Raw genomic sequence first — 25,283 nt, forward strand, 5'->3', positions numbered from 1 at the left:
TGGACAATATGAATTCCACACAACTGAATTTAATCACATACGTAATGATTCACAGTCATTATTTCTACGCAATCTTGTTTCTTCCTATTCGCGATTCTGCACAATATGAATTCCACACAACTTAATTTACTCACATGCGTTATACTTCACGATACTATCTTTATCTTTTATTCTATCTATTTTCTATGATATCTTGTTTCTTCCTAGTCGCGTTTATAAATAAAAAAAAAACAGACTGCGTGAGTCGCTTTTCCCGCGGTAAAAATTATCATGGTCGCGAGCTTTAAGTTATGTGAACGGAACACCTTGAGACGAAGCTTCCCGAAGGCAGCAGCAGCCTAAATAAAATAATAATAATAAACAGGGACGATTGAAATTAAAAAAAAAAAAAATTTTTCTCCGCCCCAATTTTGTCCGGGTTCGATTCCCGGTTATGTATGAGATTTTTAAAAAAATAATTACAGAATCGTGAAGTATAACGCATGTGATTAAATTCAGTTGTGTGGAATTCATATTGTGCAGAATCGCGAATAGGAAGAAACAAGATTGCGTAGAAATAATGACTGAATATCATTACGTATGTGATTAAATTCAGTTGTGTGGAATTCATATTGTGCAGAATCGCGAATAAGAAGAAACAAGATTGCGTAGAAATAATGACTGTGAAGCATTACGCATGTGATCAAATTCAGGTGTGTGGAATTTATTTTGTGCAGAATCGCGAATAGGAAGAAACAATAATGGCATAAACCTCGTATAATCCTTGAAATAGAATATTCACACTCACTTCTACGAGATAAGTCTATAAAAGTTAATACGCTGAGTCTAGTTTACCTTTAGATCGATAAAAATGGGTGTTCAAAAAGTGGTTAAGTTAATCTGGCGCGTGTGGCGCTTTGTAGTACAGTCAAGGGCAAAGATATCGGCACGGGCAAAGTTGCAAAAATATGTATACACGACTTTATGCACTTAACATTAAGGCCGTGTATACATATTTTTGCAACTTTGCCCGTGTCGATATCTTTGCCCTTGACTGTTCCAGCCCCGGGCAGCCGCCCCGGTCAATTTTTCCACGAGCATTCTTCATGCAAGGTGAATGAACACCAATGTGTAATTTGTGAAAATACCCATAGGAGTTTAGTGAAATCCTGAAATTTCAATTCAACCCTGAATCTAATAGTTTAGTTAGAGCCTCCGCTAAGTCGCGTGGGTGCATGAGTGTTTCTTGTCATCTAATAGAGCAGCACTGCGTGAAGCCGGGCTCTGCTCTATTGAAACCTGTTGGAACAGCACGTCGCACCCGCGTGAGTTAGCGGACGGAAGCGTGCGAAGCAACCTGCACAGGGGCTTATATTATCAACTCACCGATGCCGTCTCCACAGTTCCCAGCTGATGAACCCCTGGAGCGCTGGGTTGCTTTCATCGACCAACGAACCCCCTCTCGAGCGACAGAACGCCAGCGCCTCCCTAAAGTCCGCCGGCTGTCTGTCGTAGAAGATATAACATTTCCCGTTATACGTCGCCGTACTGCCGGGCGGCTGGTCTCTGAACTGAGGACATCTTTCGATGGGTAAAGCTTGGTCTGTGTACACGAAGGCCTCGCAGATTGATAGCTGGCTGGGCGCGGAGGCTTCTAGGTGGACGCTGACGAAGGCACCGGGCATGGGCGGGTTGCAGGGCAGGAAGAGAGGTTGGCCTTCTTCTAGGAAACCCGTGAAGCGGTTGCAGATGGGGTTGGTGCCAAGGTCGGGGCGGTTGTTTCCCACGCGGACGACGATCACTGCTGGCTTGTTCACTCCTGAGATAAAACAAAAGTTTTTGGTAAAAATTTCATTTTTAATACAAGCTTTATTTCTGACTGTACTTTTTGTCGACTTTTCTTGCGTACCAAATTTCAAGACGATGTGACAAAAATCAAACCTATAACGTATTAATTTATAATACAAAATTACTGTGATACCGTGATTTGGGTGGACAAAAGGTTGTGAATTCATTTTTGGCCATTAAAATTAAATGAGGTAAGTAAAATTTATTCAAAAGGTGTGTTTTATTTTCGTTATGTCAGGGTTTGTTTACTTCATGTTTAGTTGTACTTTTACTGTAAAACGAAAACATAAAGCTATCTTATTGGTTTCTTTGAATAATAGTAAAATTATATAACACACAAACTGTTTCATAAGGAAAATTGTTGCTGGACATGTCCGAGATGTAGAGGAATTAAGAACAAAACAGGGACAGTGTTCAATAATTCAAGCTCGCATCATAACACAAACATCTATTACTAAAATTAGGTACTTAAAGTCAAATTGCTTTGTTAATGACAGACTCATATGAGTACGACAGATTACAGAACCTAGATTATTTCTTCTTTTGGCCACTATGAGCGCTGCGATAGATTTCATTACCCCCACCTAGTACTTCGCACCCTCCCAATAATGACAGTAACATAACGTCGTATCATTGCACACACAATTATAGTCATTCACGTATTTCATAGCAATTTGCGGAGACATTAAACACCCATGTAAAAAACTTTCTCATCTATAATTATTACGTAAACGTAAAGCAAAGTTTACACCGTGTGTGAAGCTAGCTTTTGCATGTGACTTTGTCCGTGAGGAAATTGAATCTGACCCTCGTCATACACTAGGGGTGTTCAGGTTGATCTATCCCATGCAACATTGAAAGTATCCCGAGACACCCAAAATGTAATGGATTCATTTGAAAACATCTGGTTGAACAAGTGACAGTGAAGAAAAGTTTCGTGTCATATAGCTACTTGCAGGATTGCTTTTACAGATGGAGTGAATAATCCTATCCTATCCCATTGTGTTTTCTCGAAAACGTTCGTATTTGCCATGCTACTTCAGCCAGCCGCAGTACCCATCAAGATTGTCAAGGCAAGGTCGTCAAAAGATATTAATCGATATGGAGTGGTTAACAGCTAAGTTTATTCCATTTTTAGAGTTCCGGAGCCAAAATGGCAAAAACGGAACCCTTATAGTTTAGCCATGTCTGTCTGTCTATCTGTATGTCTGTCTATCTGTCTGTCCGTCCGCGGCTTTGCTCGGGGACTATCAATGCTAGAAAGCTGTAATTTTGCAAGAATATATGTGTGTATGCCGATAAAATGGTAAAATCAAAATTAAATAAAAAGGTATTATTACTTACTATTGAATAAGCTAAATAACTTGAAAATAACACTATTTTTTTTCACTTTTAAATAAATCGTAACCATAGTAATTGTTCGCGATGACTAACTTTCAAACCGCTATAACTCAAAAAGTTGCTTAGGTGACTAGACACGTTCTTTCCGTGGGCCCTTCAAATATTCATTACAACTGTACAAGTGTATACTTGGCTTTAAGTGATGGGACGGAACAGCATCGACGCGGCTATGCCATGGTATGTTACGTACGTACATGTCGAATTGCTAAATTGGCACTTCCGGACAGTAATTACTGCCGTGAAAACAAGTTATTCACCAGCTTGATACATAGATATTTTTACCATCCATTAGGACTTTAACTACGAAGTTTGAAATCGTATCGTGCCGTTAATAATCCTATTAAAGTATAAACGCGAAAGTCTGTGAGGGTGGATCCGGGATGGATGCGCGCGGATCCAGTCCTCAAAAACTGGCCAAGAGCGTGTCGGACACGCCCAAAATAAAGTCCCGTAGCCTGTACGAAAAAAATAAGTAATATTTTTCTAAGGATATTGCGGTCGAGACGGCTGGTCCTTGGGGAGCTGAAGCGAAATCTTTGGTGTGGGAGCTGGGCCGTAGGCTACGGGATAGGGGTTGCGACCCCGCTCCGGGTCGTACCTGGTTCAGCAGGTGGCGCTGGCCATACAGCGGGGAAATGCGGCTGGCATTATGGGCACCTTTGAGCCGGGTACGACGTGGAATGGTGGTTTTTAGGTTGTAGTTTAGGTCTTAGTTTGCAGGTTATATTATAGGTTTAGGTTGATTTTATTTTGTTTATTTTAATTGACATGTAATTTTATTATTTGTAATTTTAATATTTTTTTGTAATTTGTTTTGATAATTGTGATTCTTTGTACCTAGTGTGTTTTTTTTTGTATTTGTGTAGCATGTTTTATGTTTATAGAATAGACTAATTATTTTTATTCATTAATAAAAAATATCTATGTTTGTTGTAATAGAATAGTATTAAAATATATAGGATATCGTATTTTATACGGAATCTTCCAAGTTTAGGTATATTTTATACCTTAGGCTGCTATTTACTCATAAACTACTAATAGTTCTCAAGCAAACTTAGCCGTTATAGTTTTTCTTGAAAGTTTGATATACTTACTACCATCATGATTTTTTTTTAAATTTTCCACCCACCGGTTTAGGCTTTAGAGGGGGGGGGGACGCTCGATTTAGATGAAATTTTGCACTTTAAAATTGAATATTTTGCAAACATATCACTGAATCGAAAAATCGTTTTAGTAACCCCCTAATGATTTTAAAAGACCTATCCAACGATACCCCACACTACAAGGTTGGATGAGAAAAAAAAATTCACCCCCACTTTACGTCTATGGGAGGTACACTAAAAAAAAACTTTTTTTGAAATTTTTATTGTACCATTTTGTCGGCATAATTTACGTACATATTCGTGCAAATTTCACACAGACAGACAGACAGACATGGCGAAACTATAAGGGTTCCGTTTTTGCCATTTTGGCTCCGGAACCCTAAAAAGGTTGTGTCACAGCCACCCGAAAATCGGTCAAGTGCAAGTCGGAGTACGAACTCGCCCATAAACATCATTACCGCTTTCCTACAGCCAAACGCCGAATGAGAGCTATCGTTTTTTGTCTCACTAGATGGCGCCACTGTTGCGTGAGGTTTTTAAGTTGGCTTTCAAAGTCTGTTATTACGGGCGTGAACACAAAGTTTAGATTAAAATCATATTTAATACACCTTAAAACTGTACCATAAAAATATCGAGCAACCACAGTGTTGCGTAGTCCCGTTTTTTTTCGGAAAAAAGGGAGGACAAAAGTTTCCGAAAGACAAAACTGTCTCAAAACACAGACATTCATTGCCCCGTAACGCATAATTGCCATAGTTAATTTAAGGTACTGCAAAATATTCACAAAATTATTCTAATTATAAAAAAACCCGCGTAGCTCACCCAAAAACTATGAGATTTGACATTTTGGAGACTCTAGCGGCGAATTCATACGCGATAGCCCTCATTCTGCATATTAGAAAATGCGCCTTTACAACTCTATCCCCTAAAAGGCATACAAAAGGACTCGTCCCCTTTACAACTGGTCTGGTGTGAACGCCAAATAAAAGATTACGCCTATTGAATAACGTACATTGAATATGGCCATTAAGTTCTCAAAAGGCTTCACTTTCATCTCGATTTATTTTGCCACTTTCACTTCAATCCGCGGTCGCTGAAGCCTGTCTACAATTCGTGATAATAAGGTAAGGGTTATAGAAATTATGCGCATGAGTGCCTTTGATTGTTTTCTGATTTCTAACGGTGCTTATTTACAGAGGCGTCTTTACCTATAGTGCAGGGTGTGCGTTGCACACGGGCGCAAATTATTAATAAATTTTTTAACCGTCCATCAAAACTACCTTGATTTTTATTTATTTACTGTCAAGGCATGTTTTATTAACTACCATTGCTGAAATTAGATACAAGCCGTAGCAAGGGAGATGAAACTAAATTTACCTGCTCATTAATAATAGACCCCATACTAAATAAACAAACAAATAAACATGTACAAAACAAAACAAAATACATTAAATATAATACTTATAAACTACATTATAATGCAAAATATCAAAAGGCCGCTGGTGAGAAAAGGAATTTAAAAAGGAAATATCTACCCAAATCACGTATAATTAGCTCAATCGAGGTAACGTTACATTGTCGTGACATAACAACAGGTTTGGGAGGTGTACAGTCAATTAAACATTGCCGCACCTGATTACCTAAGCTGTTATACTAGAAACGATGGATCGTTATGTGCGAAAACACGCGACAATATGGCAAAGTTGCTTGGCCTGTTCACAGTATAAAAAGTAAGCTATCCGCAACGATTGGGTCATTATTCGAGTGATTCAATCGTCTTACTTTTCTGTATACTTTTTTGAAAAATGACCTAATTGCGGAATATTCTGATACAGTTTTTTTCTGCTAGAAATACAGGATATGGCCGGATGGCCAAGTGGTTAGAGAACCTGACTACGAAGCTTGAGGTCCCGGGTTCGATGTCCAGTTTTTGTATTTTTTTTTATTCAACTGGATGGCAAACGAGCAAGTGGGTCTCCTGATGATAAGAGATCACCACCGCCCATAGACACCTGCAACACCAGGCGGATTGCAGATGCGTTGCCAACCTAGAGGCCTAAGATGGGATACCTCAAGTGCCAGTAATTTCACCGGCTGTCTTACTCTCCACGCCGAAACAACAGTGCAAGCACTGCTGTTTCACGGCAGGATTAGCGAGCAAGATGGTGGTAGCAATCCGGGCGGACCTTGCACAAGGTCCTACCACCTGCAAATCAGTCATTTGATTGCGATCGCGAGCGGCAGAAACGTTAGGCAATACAGCCTCTGGTCCCAGACATTACGTAATTTATAGATGACCAGTTATCAGGTACGGAACCCTCAAAAGCGTCTCTCGCGTGGCGGTGTGCTCACTATTGCCACATTAGAAACATCAGCAGGAAACCTTGAGCGAAGGGAACGGGAAAAATAATACTCGTACACTACTGAATTTATTTCATAGTGCGGAAGGCGATAATGAAGTTACCACATTTGGTTTGCCTGCACGATATACCTTTAGTTCTTGCTATTTTAGTCCATCAAACAAGTAGTAATTGCCAACGGATAAAGGAAAATGTCAAATTAACAAAAAAATAAGTAAGAAAACACCATTTAGGAATACAATTATTTATTTATATAATTATGTAATTTCATACTTTAAATACGGCCTAACAGATTTTAATGAAACTTAGCTAAGAAACATCTCGATTAAACTAGGTTTTGGGTAAAAAAAAAGCAGCGAAATTGGTCTATCCTTTTGGGAGCTACATGCCACAGTGAGACACACACATAACGATCAAACTTATAACACCCCTTTTTTGTGTTGGGGGTTAAAAAGTAGTCTTTTACTTCAAATAATTTGTTTCAAACATGTCTGTCCTATCCTACCAGTTATCAAGTTTGATTTATGCTTCCAACTAACAACAATGGTTCGGTTGTAACCTTCGACGCTATTAACCCGGGCGGTATATCTCGGAGTCGCGGGGCGACAAGAAAGTGACACTGCAAATTGGTGGAAACCTCGCGAGATCTGAGCTCGAGCGCGCATCTGGGGCGGCGCGGGCGCACGCTAATCGTGCCACAAACGTAAGGCGTCTGCGGTGACAGACTGATCTTTATCAGAAGGACAACAATGTTTCATCGTTGGATAATGACCTGTCAGAAATATGTTATAGTGAAAATTTCAATTTTTAACACAGCTTTTTTGCTGATTGTACTTTTTGTTGATTGTATCAAATTTCAAATCAAATCAGATCATTTATTCAGTAAATAGGCCGCAAAGGGCACTTTTACACGTCATTTTTTAAACTACCAGCGCTTTCGGAAAGACCATCATTGCCAAGAAGATTGCGCCGCAAAAACTTGGCAGAAAGTCATTTTTTCATAATAATATAATTACAAATAAAATACTTAAAAATTACAAAATAAATAAATAATCATAATACAGGGATGTATGGGGTCCCTTAGTTACAAAACTAAACACTAACTACTTATATCTACGTTCAGTGGAAGTGTAGAATGCTTCCACCGTCATAAATGTTAAAATAATAATTACAATAATTTAGTTCTGAAATATACATTTCAGGTCAAGTAACCATTAAGCTTTTGGATTTCGAAGGCAAGTTCACGTCTGCCGCCCCCAAAGTTAGCTCACTGTACGCTTACGCTGTCGTTCAACTTACATTATGTCAATCCGACCAATGGATGGGTCAAAATAAACTTGCAATATTTGATCCAACATCAACAAACAAGGCAAGTTAAATAAAAGCTTGTAAGAATTATAATGTTGAACTACTGAATATTGAACCGGCTACTTCATTTCGTGACATCAAATACCTTAGTTCAATAGCGTAGTGATAAGCGTGGAGTTAGATATGTCGTCGGCAAAACCTCGCAGCATTCTTCATAGGCATCATCACTGACCCATATCGAAAATACAAACTGAGACATGGATGCACAGAAAAACCAGAAAAAGAGACCAGCGCTGGGAATCGAACCCAGGTCCTCAGCAATCCGTGCTGCGTGCTATAACCCCTACACCACCGCTGGACAGGAATCTAGACACGAATTTTTCTATGCATACATATCTCAGGTTGCTTATTTCTACTACGCTACTATGCAGCAGCACTAGCGACATCTATGTTCCGCTCTCATCGAGAGACGTCACACTCTTTCGGAACCAACCGCTCACCCAGACAAGAGATGTCGCTACTAAGCAATCAATAATAAATAATAATAAGTAATTGTATTTTCGATATGGTTTCACGGGATACCCGTAAAAGTAACAAATTTGGAGTTGAAATAAAAAATACGAAAAGACTCCAAAAAACCAATCATAATCATCACTGACGTCACGTGATAAATTTAGACAACCCGATGGAAAATGGCGGTTGAGGCGCCACTCCACTAGTTTTGAGACGTTATCTGACTTGTGGTTAGAGAACCTGACTACTTACGAAGCTTATGTTCCCGGCAGAGGCGTTTTTAAAGTTTTGGCGCCCCGGGGCAGTTTTGCTTATTTCATTTTTAAGAAAGAATAAAATTAGGTAAATGAGGGCTATCGTTTTTTGTCTCACTAGATGGCGCACTGTTGCGTGAGGTTTTTAAGTATGGATTTCAAAGTCAGTTATTACGGGCGTGAAAACAAAGTTTAGATTAAAATCATATTTAATACACCTTAAACCGTACCATAAAAATATCGAGCATACCACAGTGTTGCATAGTCCCCGTTTTGTTCGCAAAAAAGGGAGGACGAAGGTTTCCGAAAGACAAAACTGTCTCAAAACACAGACATTCATTGCCCTGGAACGCATATTTGCCATAATTAATTTCAAATATTGCAAAATATTCACAAAACTATTCTAATTATAAATAAACCCGCGTAGCTCACCCAAAAACTATGAGATTTGACATTTCGGAGACCTCACGCTACACTAGCGCCTCTAGTGGCGAATTCATACGCGATAGCCCTCATTGGTGTCAAGTGTCCAGTGGTATGTATTTATTGCTGACATCACATGAAAAGTTTGGACACTTCGGTGAGAAACGGTTGTTGAGGCGCCATGCCACTGGTCACTATTCGTTTGTTAATATTTCTGTGGGTACAGTCACCTGGGGGCCTACCATGATCTTTTTATAAACGATCCAAACGCAGAGCAGTTCAATTTAGGCGCCTAAACTGAATCGCTAAATTTGACACTGAAGCGATTCAATTCCCACTCAAGTTAAGCATCATGGTACGAAAACCGCTTGAAGTGAGTGAATGAAAATGTCTGTATCGCTGTCGCTGAACCGTGCTCGAACTGAATCGCAAAAGTAACGTCGTGGTACGAAATAGCGATGCAGTTCAGTTTAGAACCTAAACTGAATCGTATTAAGAGAGCGTGGTAGGCCCTCTGCATTAATATCTGCCACAATGGAGCATGCAAAAATATCTGACACGACCTACCGGCCCTATAAATATAGAGTCCTAGTGGGAATTGTCTCGTGATATTTATTTATTTATATGCACGCATTGTTGTATCAGATATTGGTGCTGCTTGTATTTCACACTTACCGCAGCAAGGTTTCCCGAAGTCCAGCCTGACCAGCTGTACCATGTAGGGCTCCAGTAGGTTCACGTACCACCAGGGTACGCGCTCGGGCTTTGTCAGCGTGCACGTGTCAGGGTTGAAGGCGGCAGCAGTGCTCCCGTCCAGCGCTCGCTGCGGCACCCCTGAGTCTTCAATGGAAGCTTGCATCGGCGCTTTGCCTGCTGCCACGTTTAACACTGCAGGAGAAACGGGATGGTTACATTTTGGTTCACGATTTCAATGGAATTAGAGAGAGAAATGTATTTACACATATTCGAAACTAAGAAAAAACCCCCGTTTTTGTCACTTCAAAGTTCAATATAACGGCTAAACCGCTTTTGATGAAACATGTCTAAGAACCGTTGCTAGAAAACCTGATTTCAGCGCCTCTAGCGGAACGTTTGCGATGTTCGTGTTTCCATACAAATTGAGATTTTAACGCGAACGCGATCGAGACGTATTTTGTAACCGAAAACTTACACTAAGTGCACTGAGTATAAGTATGGCCTATCTTCGAGTTTTCCATTACAGTTTAGGTTAACTTGAAAAGATCCCTTTTAGGGATAAGTTCGCCTTTGTACTCTTTTTGCTTGTTGTTTTCTTTTTGTATTATTTTTGTGTTTTACGTACTATACGTAAGTATTTACATACACACCATATGGATACAGTTTTGTAAGTCAGTTCACCTTGGCATTACACGGTTAGAGGGTGTATTCTAATCAGTGCCGTTAGAGATCTGTTTGTTGCGCAATTAGCGACATTTGTCGAACGGAGAGGTTGGTGACCCGAGAACGGTTTGAACTTGCTGATAACTCAACTACGCGTCTACTGAGGACATCAGGATCAATTTAAAATTTACGAAATTTATGACAATCTTTTTGTACACTTAGCAAAGGCGGATCGAGGGTCATGGGAATCATGACCAGTGGGCGGATGACAGATACAAATTTACGTCCAAATCATGTCGAACGATATACGTAATATGGATATGACTACAATGAGGGCTATCGCGTATGAATTCGCCACTAGAGGCGCTAGTGTAGCGTGAGGTCTCCGAAATGTCAAATCTCATAGTTTTTGGGTGAGCTACGCGGGTTTATTTATAATTAAAGTACAATTCAATAGAATCTGACAATTTTCTACATATTTAAGACACCCTATCGTGGGCACACTTGATTATATATGTCCCTGTTGTTGCAATTATCATCTAAAAGGAATCAAAAAAGAATAATAATCACATCACAAAGCCTTAGGCAGCCCGTTGTTTATATTAGTAGGCTGGAAGTGTCTACAAGATTGTCAGATTCTATTGAATTGTACTTTAGAATAAATTTGTGAATATTTTGCAATATCTGAAATTAATTATAGCAAATATGCGTTCCGGGGCAATGAATGTCTGTGTTTTGAGACAGTTTTGTCTTTCGGAAACCTTTGTCCTCCCTTTTTTCCGAACAAAACGGGACTATGCAACACTGTGGCATGCTCGATATTTTTATGGCACGGTTTTAAGGTGTATTAAATATGATTTTAATCTAAACTTTGTTTTCACGCCCGTAATAACAGACTTTGAAAGCCATGCTTAAAAACCTCACGCTACAGTGCGCCATCTAGTGAGACAAAAAACGATAGCCCTCATTGGTTTAAAAAAAGAGAACAATACATAATTGAAAAATAGTTGGATAATTTTATTGTTGTAATAAATAATCGTATTTTTTTCTATATTAAGTACATATTTTCAGTGTCTTCCTTTTATAATTCACTATTCACTCATGTAGGGAAAATGACCTCTTTACATCTACATGCAGATGTAAACGACCACGACGACGACGACAACGACGACGATCGACGACGAAACGAGTTAGACGACCAGATGGCCTAGTGGTTAGAGAACCTGACTACGAAGCTTGAGGTCCCGGGTTCGATTCCCGTGTCGGGGCAGATATTTGTATGAAAAATACGAATGTTTGTTCTCGGCTCTTGGGTGTTTAATATGTATTTAAGTATGTATCTATCTATATAATTATATTTATCCGTTGCTTAGTACCCATAACACAAGCTTTGCTAAGCTTACTTTGGGACTAGGTCAATTGGTGTGAATTGTCCCGTGATATTTATATTATTTATTTATTAGATGTAAGAGGTGCGTATTCGTAAAGTGATACGTCACCATTATTAGGAACATTATTACCAGCATCACTCAAATTTCTATACATTTTTATACAAAAATATTAACTGAAGTATAATAGACAAAAGCTTATCCATCAGCTTTCGTCACCATTTTGCATTCATTATCCGCCCTTTAATCATGACCATCCCTGGGCTAGGTCTACGAGAACAGTAACTGGTTTTCTAATCTCATCGATTTGAATAAAATTAATATCTTTTTGCGATAAAAAGGAGAATTTATTTTTGTAATAATATATTAATGCTATAATAATTGTACTATCGAGCTGATCTGATGATGGAGCCGGAAACTAGGCACTGGAACTCCGAGCTGTGTTTTTTTATACAAGTATATAAGAGAGGGCAAATGAGTATGCAGGTCACCTGATGGGAAGCAATTACTGCCACTTATGGACACCTGTCAACACGAGGCTTGGGGTCTTAGGGTGTACTTTGACCAAGAAGGGTATGCAGGTCTGATGAGGGAATCAAAGGAACAGTACCTACTTTACAGAACCCTCAGTGCACGAGTTAGACACGTATTTAAATAGGTACTTTACTATGACTTACGAGAAAAAAGTTGGTTTTGCATTTGTCCATGCATGAACTATACAAGAGACTATTTGTCAACCACGTCCAGGGGACCGTCTGTAGATATTGTGTAATCGAAAGAAGACTTTCCATTTTTTAAATAACTCATTTTCACATATAACAAACTACCTATTCAAATAGAACCTACAAAAGCTAAAAATCATATTTTAATAACCATCGAAAACTGAAATTCCAAACGAAAGTAAAACTGTGAAAGTTTCATCTTTTTGACAATAATCCCCTCACGCGCATTACCCTAGATCCTTGATCACCACTACAGCATTTTATACCTTAAGCTCTTACGCTTTAAGTTTCTTTTGGTTTGGCGAAGCAAGTTAATTATCTATTATTTACGCCAACTTGACACTTTGTCAAATTTATTTGAGATTAATGTACCTAATTGAGGTGTCAAGATATATCAGACGTTGCGTGGTTCATGCGTCGTTAGCCGGTCTAGTGGGCACACGCACGTAGCTGACACGCATGCGTCAAACTTCATACTAATGGCGAGCGCGCAGAGATTAACGGTCAGTGCTACACTTACGTGCCAACTCACGCTTGGCTGTTTTTTTACATTTATGGATCCGAAACGCGAAATAAATGCGGAAGTTTGTGTGTGTGTATGTTTGTTACTCCATCACGCTAAAACGGCTGGACGCATTTGGATAAAATTTGATACGTAGATAGCTGAATGTCTGGAATAACACATAGCCTAATTTTTATTCCGATATTCCCACGGGATAGGGGTAAAATCTTGAAATTTCAACCGCTGGGCTTAAAGTTGAAATTTTGGACAGTTGTTCTTAACACGTAGTTGTTTTAATAAACCTTTTTTTACTTTTTTACAACCTCAATGACGACCAATATATGTACATATGTAAATTTTGGAAATTCTCAGGGGAATTTGTAGAATCCCGGAATTTCAATTGTCACTATCAGATCAAATAGTTTAGGCGTGCCAAACCGCGGGTAAACTCTAGTCACTCTAGTGTATACTAGATTAAAACATTAAATAAATGTTTTTTAGATCTCCAGTGACAGCTAGAGATACAATTGTGAAAGACGTAAGCAGATTCATAAATAAATGAACAATACCTTTGGTAAATAATAATATCCTATAAATCTTTGTAAAAGTAGATAATATCTACCCAATAACTTTACTTGTCATTGAATTTGTATTTTTTTGATATTAAGTACCTACATACGCATTTACGTACATACATACTTTGTTTTGTGACGGTTAATTGAATTAAAAAAATCTATTAAATGACATTTTGTTTTCTTCAAAAATTTATCAGAAAGTATTTTGTAGACTCAAGCAACTTCACCTTTTTTATTGAATAAAAAAAAGAATGTTAGCTGACTATGAACAGGTATTACTCGTCGTAGGTGACCTGTTGCATGTATTCGTATGTCTAGTGCACAGAATTGATAGACTTAAGTCATCGAACATGGAATTGAATACTGACTTATCTATACAGACACGTTACTACATAGAACAGGTAATTAACTAAATTTATCACCTATTATACTCGTACATGATATGGTGATCTCAATGAATCGTTACAACACTACGCGAGGTGCGGGCCGCGGGCCGCGGGTTGGAGAGCGGCCATTGAGGTCCGCTGTAGTACACACGCGCAGGCAGGGGTGTCAACTCACAAAGGCCCTATACTACGCAGTGCAAAATTCTCACTTTGTATTTTGACGTCCCGGCTGAGAATTAGGGACGTTGCGATGCGAAATTCGAAAAACGAAGTTTGTACCGTATCGTCCCTCTCACTTTCGTATTAAATAATATAAGCGTCGGCGCGACGGTACGATACGAACTTCAATTTTTGAATTTCGTAATAGCCCCGCTGTTCTCTCAAAGCCAAAGACGGATTTACTGTCATTCAGTACAAATGGAAAGTCGTCCACGTAAATTGAGTATTTTGAATTCGGACCGAAATTAGTAAGGTCCAAAATGAATTTAGTCAAAATGTAATTGTGCTGAAATATCGCACTTTGAGTATGAAACCGTCAATTTAAAAGCATTTTGACACATATACCTAGTGCCATCCACGAAGACGCGTGATTTTGACAAAATTAGACATTAATGACATTGTAATAAGAACCACGGCACGCGTCATCGTGAATGTCTCTACCTATAGTTTAATTTTGCGAGCTGACATAATAGGTATACAGCGTGTATTTTTGATCAACCTCAAACTTTAAGGGTAGTTAGTGAAGGCCCTAATAATCACACTTTATTATGTTTTAGTAAAAAATGTAGACTTATATCACTACGTGATACTACTTTGTTTTTATTCAAAACTTCGCACTTGTTGACGTGACAGCTGTCACAAAAAGCTTCTCTCTCGTATCAAATTATTGTACGCACTACGTTGATGCTCGAAAATATTTAAAAAAATTATTACGCTCTGGTAGTTAATTCTAAATAAATCTTCGTCTGGTTGCAGTTTGAGGTAATATCAAAAATACACGCTGTATAATGTTCTCAAGGTGCGATATATTAAGAAACAAATTTCTATAGAACTTGTATTTTTCCTGAGTTTACGTACTTAAACAAGAATTCATTTTTGACGATATCCTGGTGGACAGTAGTTTTGATTGTTATTGTATTTCAAGTTAGCATTTTTCTGCTTGGAAGTACTTATAATTTCGAAATTTTGTTTAATTGATTTTTTATCATATCTAAAAATATATTATTGTGTTTATACTATTGTGTAGCTTAAGACATGCTTAAGGCTATAAAGTAATAATACAAGCTTTTTTTACTGATTGTTCTTTTTGATGACTGTACTTGCGTTGTCATCTAAACTGCATATCCGTACTTTCAATCCGTCATTAACGTTGAAGAGTTCCGTTCTGCGGAGACGATCCTGGCCGGACTACCAGGATGTCACTACTAGATTATTGTATTGTCACCAGATTTACATAAGTATGCCAAATTGAAAGTTAATCGGAGCACTGGAAGTGGGTCAAATTTGGCTTCCAAGATTTGACCCAAACAAACAAATAAATAAACAAACAGGGCAAGCTAAATAAAATCTCGTAAAAATAACTCTCCACTAGCACATCATTCTGAGCGGAGAGCCTTTGGGGGAGGCCTATGTCCAGCAGTGGACGTCTTTCGGCTGACATGATGATGATGAAAAATAACTCGCGTCTGGCAACCCTGCGAGTAACGGCGAGGCGGTAAGTGGGCCAACACTTGTCGCTAACGGTGGCGCGACCCGACTGTGTCATCGACTCGACTCGACTCGATTATAATCGACTCCAATCGACTCGCTCGCTGCAAAGCGCTTTTGATAATGACATTGTAAATCGTACTGTAATATAATTATTGTTTCGAATGTTTTTTTTTCTGCTTAGTTTGTTACTGCGCATTCTTAGACTTCTGGGCAACAATGGTTTGTCCGAAAGCGCTGCTAGTATAAAAGTGACATATTAAAAAGCCATTTGCGGCGCTTTGGGCACAGGCTTCTTCTCAGAATGAGAATGGATAGTTCCCACGCAGTTCCAGTGTGGATTGGGAACTCTACACATATCACTACATTACCTCGTAGGTTTCAGTCAGCGACAACTAGTTTTAGTACAGAAACCTTTAAGTGTAGCTTTTTTCGGAATTTGATCTTTGGAGTTCACATCTGTCGAGATTCTTGCTCACTTATTACAACACGTGTTCATCGACTTTCGAATTCTCGATTAGTTAAATCTTCTTTTAATATATATAATTCTCGTGTGATAGTGTTGTAACCAAACTCCTCCGAAACGACTTGACTGATTTTTATGTTTTTTTTTTGTGTGTATTCGGTAGGTCTGAGAATAGGATGTCAAACTATTTTTCATACTCCTACGCGGACGGAGCCGCGGGCAACAATGAAATTAAATTAAAATTAAATGAAATTGATGAAAATGAAATTAAGGGTCAAATTATAAAATTCACAAACTTTAACACTCACATAAAAGAGACATAAAAAACCTCAGTTTTTTAATAACTACTTATGCTATATTTTTTTAAGTCCGCAATTAAAGTATTTTTAATTCATACATTTCTAGTAAAATTTGGCCAACAAATGTAATTCCGCACATGAACTTCGAAAAACGCAGAGGTGCGAGCCGGGGTTTGAACCCACGACCCTCTGTTTGAGAGGCGATAGGTCAAACCACTAGGCCACCACGGCTCTCTAAGTAAAGTTTTAAGCAAAAAAAATTATTGATACCTCTTTACCTATAATTTATCCTATTTTAAAATGTTTTGAAAGTAATATTATTCGTTTTGTTGAATTATTGCTACATACATTTATCATATTTCATTTATAACAACTGTGTAAACTTTGTAATAAGTGTAGTGAATCACGAAAACATTAAGTATATTGTTTTTTTTTATTTAATTAAGCCATTTTTAAAAATCCTGACACTTGCCAAGTGCGGCCGCATTTCTGACAAAGGGTCAAAATCCTGACATGTCAGGACAAATCCTGACGTATTAGCAACCCTACCTCCGATTAGTATCGTATTGGCCCCATTCCGGTCCGGTTTGTTGTCAGTGGCCTGCAACTTGAGCCACTGGCATCCACCTGCATACATCGTATCTTGCCGTTTCGCTGACACTTATATTATTTAATACGAGAGTGATAAGGACGGTACAATGTGAACTTCGATTTTCGAATTTCGTAGTAGGCCCCTGATTCACTAAGGCCTGACAAGTGTATGAGCGGGCGGCGCGAAAAGCGATTTATAAGGTCTGTATTAATTCGCATAAAATTAATGTTCCTTATTTGAATTGGCATAACGTTACTTCGCATATTAATCCGCATGATGTGGATTGGCATAACGATAAGTTGGCATAAATTTAATAAGCATAACGTACTTTGCATAATTATTAAACAGTAGAAATAAACATAAAAGTTTTTTTTATTTACTTAATAACTACAAACCTACTATGTGAAAATATCTATTACTTGCCTATAGAGCTGTTATAAAAAAACCTAACATCGAAGACTAAGGCTTCTGAATCTAACCTAACCGAGTCGGTTTTGTCTTGACCAAGCAAATCCAGAAGCTATATAATATTGTTATAATTATAATATACATCATGATTATGAGTATTTTAGGAAACCTGTGGGGCTTACAATCGCGTTCTCGAAGCCAAAACGACTTGAAATACGAATGTGTGAATTAGGGCTAATAATACTGACGCTTTATTATACATTTATGACGACAATGTATACATAGCCGCATTTAACTTAGTATTTGAATAATATTTCGTCTAAAAAAACACTTCCCGAAATGTCAGTAGAGATTAACATATTATAATTGTATGAATAATTCAAAGATTTGACATTTCAAGTCAAGATTTTTAGCCAATTAAATATGGCTGCGTAAAACCCATTAAATATATAAGTATAATATTATAAGTGTTTTGTGCACATAAATTAAAGACCTAATAGCCATTTCCTGGGATTTTTTTAACCCGATTATTAAATTTAATAGACTAATAATTTAAAAAGACAAACCACGGCAACTGGGAAACTTGCTTGACTGCTCCTTCAACAGACCCTTGACATCATTCTGGTCTCCTAATACTACATAATACTTTTCTAGCAAGCCAAAACAATGCAAGGACAGGTAAAAACTTAAAAAGATGACCTGCTGTATGTACAGTCACCAGCAATAATATCTGCCACTGCGCCAAAAATATCTAACACGTCCTTCCGGCCTTAGAAATAGAGTCGTATCAGATATTTATGCACGCTTGTTGTGTCAGATTTTGGTGCTGGTGACTGTAGTAGTAACGTGTCCGTATAGCCGTATAGATAAGTCGACGTTCCATATTCGAAAAATGACTTTAGTCCCATAACAATTCTGTGCACTACTACCATCTACTACATACAATAGGTCGTCTTTCTAAGTTTTTTACCTACATAAACGTTTTTCTGTCTTGGAATTCCGTGCCTGCCGTAATACTGATACTGTTCAAAGTACAGCCTAAGATAATGCTAACAAGTTAAAACACGGCATGGTTTCATTGCTCTGTCATGGAATTGCAGTGCCTAGCTTCCGGCTCCATCGTCACGTGAGCTCCGATGAGAGGATTCGTCGGTTGTATTGTCTTTGAGTAGAATTGTAGCAGCACGGGTCTACTGGAAACAGTAAAACTTTAAAAGTGTTCCCCTTAAATTGTCAGAATTGAAAGAAGTTCATGCACACGTTTGCAGGTGGTAGCACCTTGTGCAAGGTCCGCCCGGATTGCTACCACCATCTTGCTCGCTAATCCTGCCGTGAAGCAGCAGTGCTTGCACTGTTGTTTCGGCGTGGAGAGTAAGACAGCCGGTGAATTACTGGTACGTGAGATATCCCATCTTAGGCCTCTAGGTTGGCAACGCGTCTGCAATACCATGTTTATGGGCGGTGGTGATCTCTTACCATCAGGAGACCCATTTGCTCGTTTGCCATGAATCAAAAAAAAAAGATCGAAGCAGTCGAATAAAAACAAAAGATTTTCAGAAAAAAAAAAATGTGGGCTGTGGCCGACCGTGGCGGTTAAAGGGTTGATTGTCAACCTGTAAATAAGGAACAATATTGATTGCAAAGTGATAACCTGCCAATTGAAGAAAACCTTGTAGTCCAAAAATTCTACAATAAAATAATAGAAAAAGATAGTCTCGAATTATGTGTATTCTGACACTGCCAAATTAAGGGCTAAACCTGGCTTTAGGTCTAACCACTAGGCTGCCGTAGTAGGAAGCGATAGAAGCGACCAAAACCACAAACAGACTGCGCACGCACATAAAAGTTTTCAATTTGCAGTATAACAATAGAAAGCGAACAATCCCGCCAACCGCACAGCCTCCAAACTGTTCCACATTCCTTTGACATTGTCAACAAAAAATGACTATCAAATTATCGATATCATTTCAACTGTAAAGTTACGAAGACACAGCGAGAAGTACGCAAGTTTCGTTTACATTGCTGGGCCGCGCGGGCATGAATTTATAAGTTATAGGCAATCAACAGCAATGTACCGCGGAACGCACAATTCTCGCACCATCTAAACGCTTTAAGTTCGAGCTCGAAGTTCTATGTCAATATTTTATGTATTACAAATCGAACCTTAGCAATAATACACAAGGTTAAAAGTCTAATGTGTTGTTGAGATCGTGCGCGCGCCATTGTAGACAGTTATTTATTGCGTGATCATATCCATCAATCCATCGTAGCAGGTGGTGGCAAGTGCAACTGAGATTTCTGAGGGCTTATTGTCTAAGTCAGGGTTTCTCAAAGTGGGGTACGCGAACCCCTAGGGGTTCGCTATTCGACGGTAGGGGGTTCGCGACAAGGTTTACGTGATGGTGGCTGCAAGACTGGCGAGATGATTAAGATTGGTTTTTGGTTTTCTTTTTTATTTTTTATTTCAACTCCAAAGTTACTTATTCCTTGTTGTTTGTTTCAGTTTGTATTTTCGTTGGCCAGACGATTCTTACCTATATTTGTTACCTTTTATTGAAATAATTAATGAATAATATAGGTACATTATATTATGATGATGATTTAAATAATTTCAATTTTATTACTTTCTTCGGGGGGGGGGGCAGGTAGGGGTTCGCTGTCGTCTAGAAACTTTAACAGGGGTACGTGGAGCCATAAGTTTGAGAAACCCTGGTCTAAGTCACTCGGAATCACAATCGTTTTCAGTAGTTTTTTCTGTCACAGCCTATGACTTGACCGCATACACTCTGTGGCGAGTAGGTGCGGGCTATACTTGGTTTGGATAGGTATTAAACTAAATGTAAACAAACTTCAGCTGTCAGATTTGGTACATTCAAGGATTTTTAACATTTTACTTATCTATATCATTGTAATATAAACTAGACTAGTGTATTTCAATTCAAAAATGTAAATGATTACATAGTGTAATGGGGGAATTTCAATATGTAAGACACCAATTGACATTGTTTTGTTTACATTTAGTTAAATACCTATCCAAACCAAGTATAGATGAGGGTAGAAAACGATGGTGGGAGGATCGTCCGGCAGTTTGTGATATAGGAACAAAATACAGATCTATTAATGTTTTTCCATCGTATTTTGTCCGTTAAATTCATTTTATCTTGCTATCTCAATTATCTTCAGTAAACTTCAATAAGCTAGTTGAGAAAGCAACGTAAATACGAACTTTTCCTATTCTCTACATCTGTACAAACTTGCAATTTTCATAGCAATACATGTTTCAAGGGTGGGGGTTTAAAATTGACAGGATTGTGTGACTTAATTCATAAATGGCCCTTATGTGCAGGTATTTAACGTGGCAGTCGCGGACCGCTTGCGCTGAGAGATGGCCGCTGTGACGTCACAGCTGCGCGCTCCAACGAACAGAACATCTGTGCGTGTTGTTAGTGCTTCCTCTTTCACACAAAAAATCGTAATCGAAACATTTGTTCTGTAAGTAGGCCGCACAGGGCTTTTGACATCTTTGTATGTTTATATTTACCTAGTTACTCTTTATTATACCATCAGCCAAATAAGTGGTCGATAAATTTTGAAACCAGTTCCTGTCAAATGAATTAAGTATGTTGCTAAAGTCGAATTGGCTGTCACACGTCTATTGGCATCTTAGACAAATGAAGATCAATGGCATTATTATTTAGGAAATGCAAACGATTATCAACTTTAGGGTGGTAGATCACATATTTGGCTGATGGTACAAAAAGGAAAAACAAAGAATGCCACTATTTAATAACTTTTATTGTGGTAGTAGGCTGCCCAGGGCTCTTCTACATGACACTTTTTACCAACTTTTATTCTGATAGTAGACCGCAAAAGGCTCCTTATCTAATGTTATCTTAAAGGATTATCATCTCTTTACCACCTTTATTCTGCTAGGTATATAAGCCCCAATGGCCTCGTTTACATGACACTTTTCACCAACTTTTATTTTGGTAGTAGGCCACAAATGGCTCTTCTTTTACACGACACTTTTTACCAACGTTTATTCTGTCTGGAATTACACCGCAGAGAATACGTCTGTTGCATAGAAACTATTATAATCTGTGGCAACAAGACCCTTCTGGGTACGGGATTCTAAAGTCGCAGGGTTCCGATCTCGCCTCAACCAAAAATAAAAGTAGCCGCGTTAGTTCCGTTTTTCGCCACATTCACGCATCTGCGTAGAAACTATTTTATCTGTGGCAGTAAGACCCTTCTGGGTACGGAATTATAAAGTCGCAGGGTTCCGATCTCGCCGGCTGTGATAAGCCAAAGGAAAGCCATCACCATTTACCCGCACAATGCGAGAGAGTGCCGTGGGATGGGATCTTCCGCTTTTTAGTCGCACTTATGTGGAATGATTTCACGATGAAAGTAAAAGGAGGTCGATCTCTCGATTACCTCGCTGTAATGTTTAGCTAAATTAATGTAATAAAGGTTATGATAACGAGTGTTTTGAATTAAGGTCCGTTTTTAAAGTTTGGACGCCTGCGGTTGCGGTTTGTTTTTTTCTGTGCTAAAATGCTCTCTCGGCTCTAGAGTCGGATTTTATAACCTTATGTTAGCCTTAAGTACATACTTGACAGGTAAATTGAACGGCAGACAGCAGTTAAATTAAAGTTCTGGGATTTTACTAAATTCTCGTGGGAATTTCGAAATGTTATAATCGTCTATTTCATTAAAGTATAAACCACCGCGCCAAACAACGGTTGAAATTTAGAGATATTATCCCGAATTCGAGGGAATATTTCGTTAAAGTAGTAACATGATTTTTTTATACCTACCACGCTTAAATGTATTCCTAGAACCTTCTTTTTAACGGACTGTTACTGTTTGCCTCATGGCTTAGCAGCTTTCTGGAGAGGGCGAGCTGCCGGACGGGCCGCTCAGCAAGTATGGTAGTTTATCTTAGCATGCCGACTTTGAGCCGCCGATTATTGTGCCGACCTTGGACTTTAGACGCTAAGGGAGAGCAATTGGACTTCCGACATATTAGCACCTTATATTATTAGTGATGTTATGACCGCAGAAGGGTGTCCCGTCGGGCGCCCAGCGGCCCTCGAGCCCGCAGGAGTGCGCCCGCCCCGTGCACCCGCGCCAGCTAGCGTAGGCGCTAAAGCCGTGTATGACTCACCGCTATCCCCGTCGGGCGCCCAGCGGCCCTCGAGCCCGCAGGAGTGCGCCCGCTCCGTGCACCCGCGCCAGCTAGCGTAGGCGCTAAAGCCGTGTATGACTCACCGCTATCCCGTCGGGCGCCCAGCGGCCCTCGAGCCCGCAGGAGTGCGCCCGCTCCGTGGTGCACCCGCGCCAGCTAGCGTAGGCGCTAAAGCCGTGTATGACTCACCGCTATCCCGTCGGGCGCCCAGCGGCCCTCGAGCCCGCAGGAGTGCGCCCGCTCCGTGCACCCGCGTCAGCTAGCGTAGGCGCTAAAGCCGTGTATGACTCACCGCTATCCCGTCGGGCGCCCAGCGGCCCTCGAGCCCGCAGGAGTGCGCCCGCCCGTGCACCCCGCCAGCTAGCGTAGGCGCTAAAGCCGTGTATGACTCACGCTATCCGTCGGGCGCCCAGCGGCCCTCGAGCCCGCAGGAGTGCGCCCGCCCCGTGCACCCGCGCCAGCTAGCGTAGGCGCTAAAGCCGTGTATGACTCACCGCAGAAGGGTATCCCGTCGGGCGCCCAGCGGCCCTCGGGCCCGCAGGAGTGCGCCCGCTCCGTGCACCCGCGCCAGCTAGCGTAGGCGCTAAAGCCGTGTATGACTCACCGCTATCCCGTCGGGCGCCCAGCGGCCCTCGGGCCCGCAGGAGTGCGCCCGCGCCAGCTAGCGTAGGCGCTAAAGCCGTGTATGACTCACCGCTATCCCGTCGGGCGCCCAGCGGCCCTCGAGCCCGCAGGAGTGCGCCCGCGCCAGCTAGCGTAGGCGCTAAAGCCGTGTATGACTCACCGCAGAAGGGTATCCCGTCGGGCGCCCAGCGGCCCTCGGGCCCGCAGACGCGGCGCGAAGGCCCCAGCAGCTCAAAGCCACGCTCGCAGGCGTACGTGGCCACCGCGCCCTCAGCCAGCGCCTCGTCAGAGAACGTGACGCGGCTGTGCGCCGGCGCACCCGGGAAGCGGCACGACGCTGACGCATGCCCTGTTGACAAGAAAATACAATGTTTTAATTTTTATTTGGGCATCAAACAGTGCATTATTCTTAAACCTAAATAGTGCATTACTCTTAAACCAGTTTTAATACAATTGAATTAAATATAAACAAACGAACGAAAATTGAACCCAAAACAATTTACCGGCTAAAATTATTAAGTAGAGCCTAAATTTTAGTGTTCTCGAGACAGTTCCTATCGGTATTGGTAGGTACGAATACTCAGCGCGCAGGTAAGACTCGCTATTGGCTGGTTACAATCACGCGAAAGGATAATCCTGGATGAACTTAAAAGTAAACTTAGAACAGCACGTTTTTTTCCGTTAAACAAGTCGGAATCTTAAAATTTTGCCACAAGGTCTGAATTCGGAAGGGAGCTTTTTGAGCCCGTTTTGACAGATGGCCAAATACAAAGATGGCAAACAAACGCGCGGGAAAGCGGTGCCGATGCGTGACGAATCCCGTGAAGATTCCTAATTTGAAATGATTCATGGCAACTATGATCGGCGAAAGCGTGGACGCACGCTCGGGTCTCGTCGGAGAAGGTCGGAGAATAGTGTACCTACATAGTAAGTATATAACTAATGAGAAATTTAAATTAATTAATTAAAAAATAATTCGATCGCAGGTCAGTTTTATGTAAAAAAAAGTTATTAAAAAACATTTTAAATACATTTTTTGCAGTATATAGTGTGTTATGTCACTGTGAGGTTACTATTATTTATTAGTTATTATTACCGGACTTTAAGAAAAGGAAGTGGTCTAAAAATGATTTGAAAATTTAATATGTAAACCATAGCTCAAACATTCTTATCAAAAAGAGGTTTTTACGAAACAGTTGTAATTAATTTTACTTTGAAATAAGAGCTTGTAAGAAGAAAAATAAATTACACATTGATAGTCCCACATTCTGTTTCCTAGAGAATAGCAAGAATTATACCTCTTCTAAAAAAAAATGTTTTGAGCAAAATAATGTTCCATTAAGCTGACCTCTCAAACATTCAAAAACACTGGCAAACTAGGGTCAATATAAACAAGGTATAGTCCAAGTGACGTCACAACAGAAAGCACTTTTTCTCACACACTGAGTGTGTCATTGACCTGTGCCGTCAAATGAGCGAAATCACAAAACTGTGGCTTACTTGCGGCTGCGAACGCGTTTTGAGTCACTTTAGAATGTTGTCATATTAACAGGGTTACCAATGTTACAATTAAGATAGGCAACGTACCGCTAGGCTAAGTAGGTCCGACCTAGTTTTTCTCCCTCTAACTCTACTCCCCCTGTCTCTACCCCCCTCTCTACTCTACACCTCTAGACCCCTAGTTTACAGGTTCAACATTATAAATGCGACAGTTTGTATGTTGTTTGTTATCTCATCACGTCTAAACCGCTGAACTGATCCAGATAGTTTGAGTCCCGGGGGAAGGAAATAGGATAGTTTTTATCCCGGAAATTTGCATAGTTCCCGCGGGATTCTGCGCGTACGGATAGTATGTTATATATCAGAATATATATA

General features: G+C 39.9%; 1 protein-coding gene across 1 annotated transcript in view; it reads right to left on the bottom strand.

The window, feature by feature from the left end:
- LOC141437303 (uncharacterized) overlaps nucleotides 1–25,283 on the bottom strand; it is an 80,261-nt gene that overhangs the window by 24,968 nt on the left and 30,010 nt on the right. Inside the window, exons 2-4 of the mRNA XM_074100583.1 lie at nucleotides 23,569–23,757; nucleotides 9,865–10,077; nucleotides 1,366–1,798 (exon numbers count right to left, since the gene is read on the bottom strand). Of these exons, the coding sequence (XP_073956684.1) occupies nucleotides 1,366–1,798; nucleotides 9,865–10,077; nucleotides 23,569–23,757 (835 nt within the window). The remainder of the gene's footprint in view (nucleotides 1–1,365; nucleotides 1,799–9,864; nucleotides 10,078–23,568; nucleotides 23,758–25,283) is intronic.

The sequence above is a fragment of the Choristoneura fumiferana genome, chromosome Z (assembly GCF_025370935.1).
Source record: "Choristoneura fumiferana chromosome Z, NRCan_CFum_1, whole genome shotgun sequence".
In the NCBI taxonomy this organism is placed as follows: Eukaryota; Metazoa; Arthropoda; class Insecta; order Lepidoptera; family Tortricidae; genus Choristoneura; species Choristoneura fumiferana.